The 14,110-nt window shown below is 37.0% G+C and overlaps 1 protein-coding gene across 1 annotated transcript in view; it reads right to left on the reverse strand.

Annotated features, from left to right (window-relative positions):
- The window catches only part of ash1l (ash1 (absent, small, or homeotic)-like), a 35,203-nt gene that overhangs the window by 1,656 nt on the left and 19,437 nt on the right, over positions 1–14,110 (reverse strand). The window contains exons 14-26 of the mRNA XM_079830075.1: positions 12,461–12,622; positions 12,289–12,359; positions 11,829–12,001; positions 11,541–11,693; positions 11,040–11,094; positions 8,398–8,530; positions 7,144–7,413; positions 6,081–6,167; positions 5,800–5,890; positions 4,316–4,454; positions 3,807–3,979; positions 3,504–3,670; positions 584–1,076 (exon numbers count right to left, since the gene is read on the reverse strand). Coding sequence (XP_079686201.1) covers positions 584–1,076; positions 3,504–3,670; positions 3,807–3,979; positions 4,316–4,454; positions 5,800–5,890; positions 6,081–6,167; positions 7,144–7,413; positions 8,398–8,530; positions 11,040–11,094; positions 11,541–11,693; positions 11,829–12,001; positions 12,289–12,359; positions 12,461–12,622 — 2,167 coding nt within the window. The remainder of the gene's footprint in view (positions 1–583; positions 1,077–3,503; positions 3,671–3,806; positions 3,980–4,315; positions 4,455–5,799; positions 5,891–6,080; positions 6,168–7,143; positions 7,414–8,397; positions 8,531–11,039; positions 11,095–11,540; positions 11,694–11,828; positions 12,002–12,288; positions 12,360–12,460; positions 12,623–14,110) is intronic.

Consider the following 14,110-nt stretch of genomic DNA (forward strand, 5'->3'; position numbering starts at 1 on the left):
GATGGTCAATAATGTATTATTTTATTCATATTTTTACATGTTTTGATGGGAAATATTGTATATATTAAACAATATTTTCCATCAAAAAAATTTAAAATTTGAACAAAATAATACATCATTGACCATAACATTTATGGCTAAAACAGATATCCAGGTCAAATTTCAACCTAAAATAAATTTAAATTAAAAATAAGACAATATATATTTTGTAGTATAATGTAATATATTAAAGCTATATTAAAATTTGAAACAAAGTAATATTATTATTCATATTAATAATTACTAAATAAAAATTAATTATTGCCCATAATAACATAGCAAAGGGAAAAAAAATTGAAATAAGTCCTTTTCAAAGAAATCTCTCTCTCCTTTCAAAATAAATGTATGATACTAAATGACAAAAATGATATCAACAATAAAAAGGCTTTAAAATGATTTTATAACATAATCAAAATGAATGAACAGATTTGTGAAGGCAAAAATGAAAATAGATATTGAGATATTAATATTTAGATATTAATATAAAAATATTGATGTGATATAACTAAAGGCTTTTAGTTCAAATAAATATTCTCAGTCTTACCATTCTTGCTGGGCGCCCGATGCAGCAGATCGAGCAGAATCTTGTTCAATCGCTCTCTCTGCGCTTCCCTCCTTCCCAGGATTGATGGATGAAGAGGTGAAGAGGAGAGCGAGGATGAGCATGGGGCATCTAACACCTCCCGCCCTCCTCCTCCTCCCGTTTCCCGGGAGCCCTCATCCATGTCTCTCCTCTCACCCCTATCCTCACCCTCCTCTTCTTCCTCCACGTCTTCCTCCTCCCCACCTGTCCTCCTTTCCTGTGATGTGGATTGCTGGGGAACAGGGGTGCTGGAGTCTTCCTGAGAGGTCTCCATGTCTCCCTCCGCTCCTCTCACTCCACCCTCGTCCCCATCTCTCGAAAAGCCAGCGGGCAGCCGGTCACATGATGCGCTGGGGGAGGGGTCTTCATCGCAGTTTGATGCACCTTTGGGCCGCTCACTCTTCCAGGCAGAACGGCCGCCGTTCCTCTTGTAGTTATCCGGCACATAGTGAGGCTGTAGAAAGAGAGATAAATTCTTAAACTAGACTTCAACTTAGATTCAAACAGTCATGAGTTAAGTGGGGGAAATACAGATACAATACAATTCAAATTAACAGACAGTCCATAATGCCACTTCTGATCTAAAACAGTAAAAATATGAATAAAATATTACATTTACTATAATACTATACTATAATAACATATACGGGTTAATCTCAGAAAGAAATGTTCAGGTCAAATTGCAACCAAAAAAAAAATATATATATATATATATATTTTTTTAGATGTTATTATAGATGTTACTTTACATTATATATATATATAATTTTACATATATACAGTTCTATATATATATAAATATATAATGTAAAATGTATTAATTTATTAATAATATAATTTCCCTTGTAAAACTTTAAAATATAAATAAAATATTTGGGGGGGGGGGGGGGGGGGGGCAAAATAGCATTTATGGATGAATCTCAAAGAAATTCAAAATTCACCACCCTAAAACATAATAACAATATCATTAACATTTATAATGTTACTTTCCATCTACTGTTAAACTGTAGAACTGTTATTCCATCTAGAACTATAAACAGTAAAAACAAAAAACCTGTAAAACCTATAAAACAAAACAAAGTAATTCATAGGTGAATAAGTGAAAGAAATGTCTAGACCAAATTTCAACAGCAAAAAAAAGAAAAAAGTAAGAAAACATATTTTGCAATAGAATTAGTTATATTAATATTAAAGCACAAAGTAATAAATGTCATTAATATTACAAATAAGTATTCATATTAATTATACAATCCCATCTAAAACTGCAAAAATATGAATAAAATAAGTTAGTGGCCATAACAACATTTATGGGTAAATCTTTATGGGTAAATTTATGGGTAAATCTATATATATATATATATATTAGGGCTGTCAAAAGATTAATCGCGATTAATCTCATCCAAAATAAAAGTTTGTGTTTACATAATATATGTGTGTGTACTGTGTATAATTATTATTTATATATAAAAACACACACAAGCATGTATATATTTAAGAAAAATGTATTATATTTATATTTATATATAATATAATTTATATAAATGTACCGGTATATACAGTATATACATGCAAATATTTCTAAAATATATACATGAATGTGTTTGTATTTATATATACATAATAATTATACAGAGTACACACAAATATATTATGTAAACACAAACTTTTATTTTGGATGTGATTAATCGCGATTAATCTTTTGACAGCCCTAATATATATATATATATATATATATATATATATATATATATATATATATATATATATATATATATATATATATATATATATATATATATATATATATATATATATATATATATATATATATATATATATATATATATTTTTTTTTTTTTTTTTTTTTTTTGTGGGGTGAAATTTGTGCTATGCTATTGTAATATTATATCACAATAGCACAACATAAATATTTTTTATATATATAAAAAATATTTATGTTGTGCTATTGCTATTGTGATATAATATAGTTATATTATATATTAAATATGCTATATTAAAAGAAAATAATATGAATAATATTCCTTTCCATCTAAAATAAATACAAATAAAAATCATATGAATCATTGTACATAATACAAATAGATTAGTCTTTAAAGCAAAGCTATGCCCAGGCCAACAAAAAAAAAAAGATAAGATATTTTGCAATCGAATGTATTAATGTTATTAATAAAATGTCTAATATTACACAAAATAATATTATTAAATGTAGTCATGCAAAAAATATTAAAGTGCCCCGGTCTCGCTAAAGCCCTCTTTTCTGAGAGCTTCCTCTGCTCTGATTGGTCAGCCAGCCCAGTTTTTGTGAGTGGTCTACTGCTTACAACATGTGTCGGAAACAAAACGGCCATTACTATCTGAATTTCAGCTCCGGAAGTTTCCTCTGTGCTTGATACACAGTGGCGACTAACAGTAACGATGGTCGGTTTTACAGTATCAATTCCAGTGATAGTCCTCATCATTTGGAAGTGAATGTAAAGTGGACTCACAGCGCAGAAAACAGCGTCTTCTCGACTTGTTGACAACACGACATGTTGCTTCTCAGCTAATACTACAGTGTTTGAGGGCAGGTCAAACGAACTAAGTAGCAATGAAGACGCAGGCTGGCAATATGCAATGTATTACATACCTAGCTAGATGTGTTACAGAAGTGAGACTGGATTTGCTGACAACTCGTTTTGACAGTTCAGAATTAATTCTTTCTTTTAGAAGACAATAACTTTACTTGCCGAGCACTTTGATCTTTATAACTTTGCAGACCTTTTACATTCACAAATCGCTATTTACACACTGGATGTACGGTATGAGTCGAAAAAGCATAATGGGGCACTTAAATGGCATTTCTTCCCCCACCACTACTCACAGAGAAGTCCCTCTTCGGCGTCAATCTTTTGGGGAAGTGGTTGAAAGCGTAGGGCTTGGTGCACACCGGGTACCGGTTGCGGTGGATCTTGTAGAACAGGTGTGCCGACTTATCCAGCCGGTAGTCGCAGATGTAAACGTCCTGTTCCTTTACCCCTTTCGGACGACCTGAATCCATTAGCAAGAGAAACAGTCATTAGCATGCAAAGAGTATGGGGATTTCAGCATGAGGCATCTGGTTCAGTACATTTCATGGACCTTACAGTTGATTTATGTAAAACGGTTGTATGTGTGAACGTCTCACCCTTGCAGTACGTATACAGGTCCAACACACAGCACATCCCCACCACTGCCTCCAGTGGTATGATCTCATAGAGAGGCACTCGGAACAACTCGTTATGATAGAAGCGACGGGAAGGAGAGTGGTGTGTTTCATGGGGACGGAAATAGTGATGACCAAAGGCAAACCTTTCACCTCTACAGAAAGAGAAAGAGAGTCCAAATCACATTTAAGGTCTATGCTTCTGTTAATGAATGTCTTTGTCACGAAACAAGCACGGATGATGAGATTTTTTTTTGTCAAGGACGACATGATTTAAACAATCCTACCTTTACAACCAGAAGCAAATGACAGGATGATAAGAACGCTGTTCAAGCCTTACCCTAACCTGAACAACGCTCTTATCCTCCTGTCTCATCTGTTGTTCCAGGGCTTTCAATGGGATGGGATGTCAATGCTTAGTTCTGAATCAAGAGTCCAAATAAAGAACTGAATCAGAACGTTTTCAATAGTGGGAGTGTGGGAAATCTCACTTTTCATTTTTCCAGAGCTTCTCGATACGGAAGATGTCCAGTTTGTCTCTGTTGATATGAGACAGGAGGCGGTATGATTGACGCACCGGCTGGCCTTCTTGTGTGCGTCTGCTGTCCCGCATGAGGTACACACAGTCACCTGCGAGAGCCACACGCAAACATAAATACATATATTTTACACTTACAAATATGAAATCCAGACAGAAAATCATTTCAACACATTTGAATCAAAATAGTATGATATACACTATCGTTGGAGTCTGTAAAATGTAAATGTTTTTGAAATAATGTCTCTTATGCTCACTAGGCTTGCTGCGATAGCCGGTGTTCAGGTGGAATTACATCACTTGCCCACCGCGGCACCGCCCCCCCACCGTCGTTTAGATTTTTATAGTAATAAAATAATTTAGTTCAGTTAGAAAACAGACACTACAAATAAAAACTGAACGTGTCTGCTTAATACAGCATGAGCCGAACGAGAGTCGCAGCACAGACCAACAGCAGGAGTCAGATTTCATTCATCGCGAGAGTGAGGAGCTGACAGACCAGATGATCGCGGAAGATTTGGTTTCAAAGCAAAATGTAAAAGCGCCTATTTAAGTGAGTTTGTTGTTGTGTTTCTCCATTAAGAATAATAGGCTAATGAACCCACAATTCAAGCAACCCGCCCCCGAATTGGCGCTAACTCTAAACCGAAAGTAAAATGAGCATGGGCATTCAGTTCATGCCTATGGAAGCTTAACTTTCATAGGAACTCATTAAAAATACTCGCTTTGCTCAGCACCGCTCCAATATGAATGCCAGAGCAGCCGTCTGCATTTTACTTTTGGTTTAAAATTAGCAATTTTGAAAAGACCCTGCCGGTGATACCAGTTTTATCAATGTTGTCACACATCCCTAATGCTCACCAAGGCTGCATTTATTTGATCAAAAAAACAGTAAAAACATAAATATTGTGAAATATTATTACAATTTAAAAGAGCCGTTTTCTAATTTGAATATATTTTAAAATGTAATTTATACCAGTGATGCAAAGCTGATGCAATTACTCCAGTGCAACATGATCCTTCGAGCCTGACAAGCCAGACCCACATCAAGATGTTGGGTCTGGAAACTCACCATTTCTCAAAGTCTTCCAGAGTCGCGGCCAAAGCCGATTCAAAAGACCGCTGTTCGTCAGCTTCTTTGTTTACGAGTAGCACGCAGAACCTCCGCAACTCTGCCGTGACGTGCCGTCATTATGTTAAGCCCGCCCACCGACTCTAAACACGCTGTGATTGGCCTGACCAGAGTTTGGTTTTTCCAGCTCTCAGGTCTACCGAGAGTTGCTAGACTACACTCGCGGCAAAATACATTTTCTGCCGCTAGGGTGCATCTAGATTTCTAGGCTATGATCCTTCAGAATCAATGTTGAAAATCGCATGGAAAAAATGATCAATTTTTAGAGTAGATTTCATGTCAAATAAACACACACATGCACGTACCCTGATGCAATAGCAAGTCATCACGCAGCAGGCATATATAATAGATGGATCCTGATTGGGCGTAGCTGGGTTGGGGCACCATTGGGACCTCCTGTTGCAGCAATGACAGGAAATACATACAAGACAAATAAAAACCCTTTCAAAACTTCCTGAATGGCAGAAGAGATCTTAATCTTGAAGTGACCTTTAAAATGTTGTGATAAGAGAGCATATGGCCATGCTTAACACAGTCAGAGAGGAAAAATGAATTGTTAGGTTACACGGACTGAAAGGTCACATACCCTGTCCACCGGACGAGGGTCACACTGCTCACAGAGATAATGCTCCACATCTGCCTCCAAACGCATGCAATCACAGTGCTGCCACACCTGACAGACAGAAACACAGAACGTATATATAATTTACACTTCTCCCAATTACAGACACTTTAAAATCAATACACAACACATGACATGAATAATATGAATAATGAACAATTAAATAGCCTATAGTTGTTACTGTACTATTTTTGGTAATTCAAAGTTTAAATAAAATAAAAAATTGATTAAAAAAATTTAGTTTCCAAACTTTTGACAGGTACTGTACTTTTATGTTTTTGAAAGAAATCTTTTGGAACATTATAAATGTCTTCACTGTCACTTTTGACCAATTGAATGCATCCTTAATGAATAAAAGTATTAATTTCTGTTTGAATGGTATCATTGATTCCACACAAATGTTAAGCAGCAAAAACTGTTTTCAACATTGATAATAATAATAAATGTTTCTTGAGCACCTATCAATCACAGGAATAAATCACATTTTTAAATTAATAAAATAGAAAATTATTTTAAATTGTAATAATATTTCACAATATTAATGTTTTTACTGCATTTTTGATAAAATAAATGCAACCTTGGTGAGCACTTCTTTCAAAAACATGTTTTTCAAAATGTTGACAGGTATTGTAAAAGAGAAATGTTGTCTTTGCAACTAGATTAAATAAATAAGTTTAGGTTGAAGTACTAAAACTGATACAAAAATACAGCTAAATGAAAATAACAAAAGCACATAACAAAATTACGAAAACACTGATATTAGAAAACAACTGGTCTACCTTTCTACACAACATGCATGTAGGCAAATTTTAACAAAAAAGAGATTTTTACATTTTCTGAGAAAAATATGAGTGGCGTTTGCCTGTGCAAAATTGACTGGAAATGTTGTACGGTGCTACGTTGTTGTAGGTGGTTGCCATGGTGTTGCTAAGGAGTTCTAAATGGTGTGGGATGAGTTGCAAACTCAATTTTAATATTAATGTTTAGGGGTTGGTTGTAATCCCTAATATTAAGTATGAGCACATACCATGCATTTCTCACACTGGATCATGAGCCCTTCGTCCTTGTACATGCCACAGATGCAGCGGATCACGTCATCGTCTTTGTCATGGCTACCCCCTCCATCATGGTGATGGTGGGCGTGGTCTCTCTCCAGCGAATCAGAGCTGTCGGCCTCACTAGCCGTCTCGCCCACAATCTCATCAATCTGGACAGCAGCCTCATGACGCGCACCATAGTACGCCTTCCGCAGCCGGCACACGTCACGACCTACAGCAGACTTCCGGCCATAATATTTCTGTTGAGATTGAGAATAATAAAGAGATTAAAGCTGCACTATGTGACTTTTCCGTCCGCTAGAGGTAGCCTATTCAAAACAAAGGCGTAGCTTGATGACGGCAAGTTTGAGCGCAGAATCTTGGGACATGTGGTCTTCACCTCACAGCCGGTGGAAAAGAATCGGGATAGGACTCGGGCAGAAATCATGTTCATGGATGCGATTATTAATGTTACTGTAGTATGAAGCAGAGCAGGACCGAGTGTCGCTGGCGCCATTTACACTTTTCCGGTCATGAGTATGAGGTAACGCAGCTCTGTTTATAATATTAGATACATCTGAGTGTGTTGAAAATGAAGTAATGACGTTACTCTGTGCGTTCGCTCGGCGGCTGCTAAGACACTTGTTGCACACTGCATTAAGAGTAAAACGTTTCTACAAAATGAAACCGGAAACCAAGGGTAAGGCAGATAAGACGCAATTGACAGGCGACTCCCTCACACATCCCGGTTCGTTGGTTAAAATATCAATTTTCTCACGATTTACAAATAGGTGGAAACATTTGGGATATTGTAAGTACTCGACTGAACAAAATATATAACACTGGCCTAGTGGTTTTTGGATATTTTACTGCAAAAATGTTACATAGTGCACCTTTAAGGAAACTGAAGAATAAGCAAGAAAAGAAAGTGTTTTCTACGTGTCCAGTCAACTGTGCAAAATAACATACATACATTCATCATCATCTTATATTATTACTTTATTTTATTTTTTTATTTCTTTATTTTATTTAAAATGTTTGTTTTTTTATGAGTGCACCTTACAACTCATTTGTCCAAATAACTAATTTATTCATTATACTTGAGTACTTATAAAAATTTAAATGATTTTATTAATTATATTATTTTCATTATCATTCATTATAATTATATCAAAATGATTTACATTATAGATTACTATAATCATATTTGTGAGTAAGAGAAGAGCCTGAGAAGTGTGACTTACCTCAGCATTGCGAAACACTTTAAGCATGTCCGCATCAAATGCCTCCACGGTTTTGTAGTGTCCAGTGAGGATCTGCTTCTCTATGGTACTGAGATCTAGTGGATCGGTGACCTTCTCATAGTACTGTAAGTTTCTGTAGACACACATGAACACAGTATAAAAAGTATTGCCATGAAAGATGATGGTGTTATAATGACCGTAACACACATCTTAAAACTGTTCTCACTGCAGTTATTAATGCATCAGACTGTCATAAGAACCATACCTGCAGGTCTGACAACTAAGGCTGTGTTCAAAGACTGTCAGTCCAAATCTGGTTTTTGTGCATATCCGATTGGAATCCCATCATACTTAGCAAGTGTGAACGGCAACAACAAAAAAACCTACATTCATATGTGGTTTGAAATCCTATAAAAATTTCTGGTTTATTATTCTCTAATTGGATTTCACATGTTTACCTAAAACGCAAACATGTCAGACGTTGTTATAGGAAACATGCTGAAAATCGCTGCAGAAACAAGGTTGTGTTGTTGCAAAGTGCTGGTTGAGCAGAAAATTACAATATAGACATGTTTTGAGAACGTTGGAGATGACAACATTGAATAAAGCCGCTGATACCAGCCTCCTACATTTCTGCCGCTGCCTCATAAGACACAGTACTCCAGCGCGGTGGCTACATATTGTCATGCTGTAAATTAGACAACATCTGTATTGCAAACCCCCCCCACGTTGCTGTTGTTGTTTTTGGAGTATGCCTACCAACTAGGGATGTCAAATGACACAAATTCCCATGATCGATCATCGTTTAAATTAACAATCAATTAATTGTTAGCCTTAATACTGCAATATGCGTCTACAGCAGTGGCTTATAGCCTACAGCACGAGAGGGTTTGCAAATGCTGACCAAATGAGTGAGAAGGGTTTTTAGTCTAAATAAAGGGCTAGTGGGGTTGTAAAATGAGTTGATGTGATTGATCACTTAATTAAATTACTTATTTAATAATCAAACAGGCTATAACGACTAATACAATGTGTCACCAACGCCGCCTCAGATCTGTTATTCAGAATGTGTGGATGTACTCTTCCTGGAACAATGCGCTGAACACGGCAACTAAACCCAATGAATTTACAACGATTTATTAAAATAGTGTTCTCATTAGTGTTATGTAATATCCAATCCACAGTCCCAATCATAGTCATTAGTTGTGCATTGCTGTTGGAGCTGAATGCGCTGAATTTGATCACTTGACACTTTACTACCGCTCTAATTCTTAACCAAATGCATCCTATATGAGATAAATCATATATATATATATATATATATATATATATATATATATATATATATATATATATATATATATATATATATATATATATCCCCCTACACAAAATAAACACAATATTACAACTTACATTTGCACAAAACAAAAGGCTGTGAATGCGCGTCATGATGAAGGTGTAACTCTAGTTGTAAAATGGTCCCAAACATAACTACAGTGCACTCACTTCTTTTCCTTGTGTCTGCTGCATGTTTCGCGGTGTTCACGTGCATGACCCTACTTAATCGATGATCGATAAGTTTCATCGATTAAATGTATTATCGCAATTAATCGATCATCGATTAATCTGTAAGATCCCTACTACCAACGTAACGTCATTGCTATAGAAACCAATGCAGATATTCCGGGAAAAGAAAGAGCGCCAAGGGACACACAAATCGAATCTGAACAGTTGCGATACACAGTGTCAATAATTTAGATCAGAGGCACAAATAATCTGATTTGGACTGACCGTGTGAACATAGCCTAAAGGCCCTGATATACTCATGGCGAAGTTCTTTTTCGTTTGAAATGCGCACAAGCTGCGGACTGTTAGCGAACATCCCAACGCCACACACACTGCTGTGAGTGGTGTTTAGATGAATATGTAAATATAATCCTGGCTTGTGCAACTTTGTACACATTTGTTTCTTAGTTGTAGTATTAGTTCTTACTTTGCTAAAAATATATATTATTTCTGATTATGGCATAGCTTTCTGCCCACCCAATTAGGCTAATAAAGTAATGATTAAAAAAACACAAATGCTTGATCATGGGCCCGGCCCGAGGATAGTGCCTGGAAATATCGGCCAGACGTCTCTAACCACTTTATACAATATTGCTTTAAAGCAAGCAGCTTTACCATTTTAAACATGAAAAACAGTGCAAGTGCCTCTTTCATGTAGAATTACAACTTCAATTTCTACTATAAAGCGGCTTTCCAGTGTTCATGCTTTTACTTGTGACATCTGACCTCAACAAACTGAACAGAAGAAATGAACCAGAGAAGATTTCCACATCAAAGAAGGCGGAGCCTCAGAGCACACCTATTACATCATCGCCACGGACCAATGGTAGTACGAACGTGTTTACCAGCCGAAGCAAACTTTTCCAAAAAGTTCCCTTTGGCAAGCCGTTTCGAAGTTCGTTTTGGCCTGATTTTGTTCTAAATGACATCACACCAGTTCGTTCTTCGATTTCGCTTGAAGTATATCGGGGGCTTAGGCCTCTGCAGACCCTTTACCTGCACCAAATAACTAAAAAGTACATATTTATGTTGTAAAAAAATTATCTGTACTAAGAACATAATATTGTTCTCACCTCTTCCTAGAAGGCAGGTTAAGCAGCGGAGCAGCAAGAGTCTGACCAGATGAATCTTCAAAGTACAAAAAAGCAATGGATTATGTGAGAGTGTAGGTCATAAGCAGTGTGTGTCTCATGATACTAAAGCAATAAAGCAAAAATGCACTACGATTAAATTGAAACTAGATTCAACATTCTAGATGAAATCAAAAGCAAAGCCTTTAGCAGAATCTCATACCACACTAATTGAATTTTTTCATAGCTAAATCATTTAAAATGAGATTTCCATCAGAACAAATAACTAACAAGTGTCAGCGTTTGGTAATACGTTCACAACTGATTGCAGACCAGTCAACCAAATTGAGAAACTACAGATGTGAAATGGATGTCGAACTCAAAGTATAACTCCATTACGCCACGATTACTACTTTGGTTCATTAAAGCGACTGCCAACAATAAGATCAATAGCACAAACTGGTTTTTATGAGTTTATGTGTGAATGAATTAGTGTCTGTTTACCCTTGTAGCTTGTGATCATGTCACAGATCTCTTTGAAGATGTGTGCCAGGCGTGCAGTGCGTGTAACTTCCGTGTTCTCCTCGGCTGCCGCAAGTCTGCGTGTGCGCACAGAACGTGACGTCTGAAGCGCTGAGAACTGAGTCAGAAATACATCTGGAAAGAAACAAACAAACAATGCTAATCAACATTTGCTACCATTCTGAATAATCAAAAGAGTAAATGACAAACTTGAATGCATGATTAGTCATTTGATATGCATATTATTCACTTGTGCGCATGCCCACACACCTGACTTGATGTTGCCGTCATCGCGGATGACTCCTCCCCAGCGTGTGTAAATAGACAGGCTGCTGTTCTCCCTCTCCCGCTCTCTCTCTCCCTCTCGCTTCAGAAGTTCCTGTTTATCCCGCATCTTCTCCCAATTCCGCAGCAGGAACACTCGATGTTTTAGCACAAAGTTCCTGAATTAAACAGTAAATCGTTGGAGGATGCCTGGGCCACAACATAGGCCACAAGATTACAGAATATTAACATAGAAATATTTAAAATAAAAAACGAATAAAAATGACAAAAGCACATAACAAAAGTCACTAAAACTTAAACTAAACAGAAAATATAACAATAAAAGCTATATAAATATTTCTAAAAATAACTAAATTACTGTTTTTGGTACAAAAACATCAATGCATTAGACTTGCAAAATATGGCCCCCTTAAAACCAGCCAAATAAAAATTAAAAAGTGTGTACCTCTCTCTGTTTGACATGGGTTTCATTAAAAGGTGCTGGTAAAACTTGCTGCTGTCACTGGACTCTTCCTCCTTAGGTCAAACAGAAAAACAAAAAGTTTTGTCTAAGCACTATACTGTACTAGTAGCTATTGCAGCCAATAGTAGTGCATCATTATTGAATGAACTCATACCCGCTTCTTCAGTGAGTGTTTGGACTTGCGTTTCTCTTTCAGTCTCCCAAGCCTTCGGGCTCCGCCCCCTGATCCGCCCCCTTTCGCAGGCAGCCCATTGATTCGCTGGCTCTTACCGCCAATGATGCCACGGCAACCCTCTGAGCCACACATGCAGACTTGCTGCATAGCAACAAGAGCAAAGAAACATTCATCATTTGGCAAGCAAGAAAAAAATGTGGTTCAATTCACTAGCAAGCGCAAATACACATCAAAATAAGCATATCACAAATTTGAGATTTAGATAAATGAAAATAAGATTCTGCTTAAAAGTAATACATTTAAACAGTCGGAGGTAACATGTTTTTCAACCTCAATGTGAAATAAATAAAAATAATAAAAGCTTACAAAAAATAAAGGTAACACTTTACTTAAAGTCTATATATAATACATTATAAAAGTATTTTGATACATTAATTATGCCATGTAATGCATTGTATGAATACTGTAACCATAGTTATATCATAATACTTGTTATGCCTTTAGAAAGTATAATGCATTAAAACACATGACAAATTACCAATTTCAGATGTAACAAGGAATCTGCAAATATTATAATGCATTTTAACTTACATTATAAAGAATATACACTATATTGCCAAAAGTATTGGGACACCCCTCCAAATCATTGAATGCAGGTGTTCCGATCACTTCCATGGCCACAGGTGTATTAAATCAAGCACCTAGGCATGCAGACGCTTCTACAAACATTTGTGAAAGAATGGGTCGCTCTCAGGAGCTCAGTGAATTCAAGCGTGATAGTTTGCCAACTGTGCAATAAGTCCATTTGTGAAATTTCCTCACTACTAAATATTCCACGGTCAACTGTTAGTGGTATTATAACAAAGTGGAAGCAATTGGGAACAACAGCAACTCAGCCACGAAGTGGTAGGCCACGTAAAATCACACAGTGTGCAGAAGTCGCCAACTTTCTGCTGAGTCGATAGCTACAGACCTCCAAACTTCATGTGGCCTTCAGATTAGCTCAAGAACAGTGCGTAGAGAGCTTCATGGAATGGGTTTCCATGGACGAGCAGCTACATCCAAGCCTTACATTACCAAGTAGAATGCAAAGCGTCGGATGCAGTGGTGTAAAGCCACTGCATCCGCCACTGGACTCTGTTCTCTGGAGTGACAAATCACGCTTCTCAGTCTGGCAATCTGATGGATGAGTCTGGGTTTGGCGGTTGCCAGGAGAACGGTACTTGTCTGACTGCATTGTGCCAAGTGTAAAGTTTGGTGGAGGGGGGATTATGGCGTGGGGTTGTTTTTCAGGGTTTGGGCTTGGCCCCTTAGTTCCAGTGAAAGGAACTCTTAATGCTTCAGCATACCAAGACATTTTGGACAATTCTATGCTCCCAACTTGGTGGGAACAGTTTGGGGATGGCCCCTTCCTGTTCCAACATGACTGGCACCAGTGCACAAAGCAAGGTCCATAAAGACATGGATGAGTGAGTTTGGTGTGGAGGAACTTGACTGGCCTGACCTCAACCCGATAGAACACCTTTGGGATGAATTAGAGCGGAGCCAGGCCTTCTCGTCCAACATCAGTGCCTGACCTCACAAATGCGCTTCTAGAAGAATGGTCAAAAATTCCCATAAACACACTCC

This window comes from Gobio gobio (genome assembly GCF_949357685.1).
Source record: "Gobio gobio genome assembly, chromosome: 11".
NCBI classification, from domain to species: Eukaryota; Metazoa; Chordata; class Actinopteri; order Cypriniformes; family Gobionidae; genus Gobio; species Gobio gobio.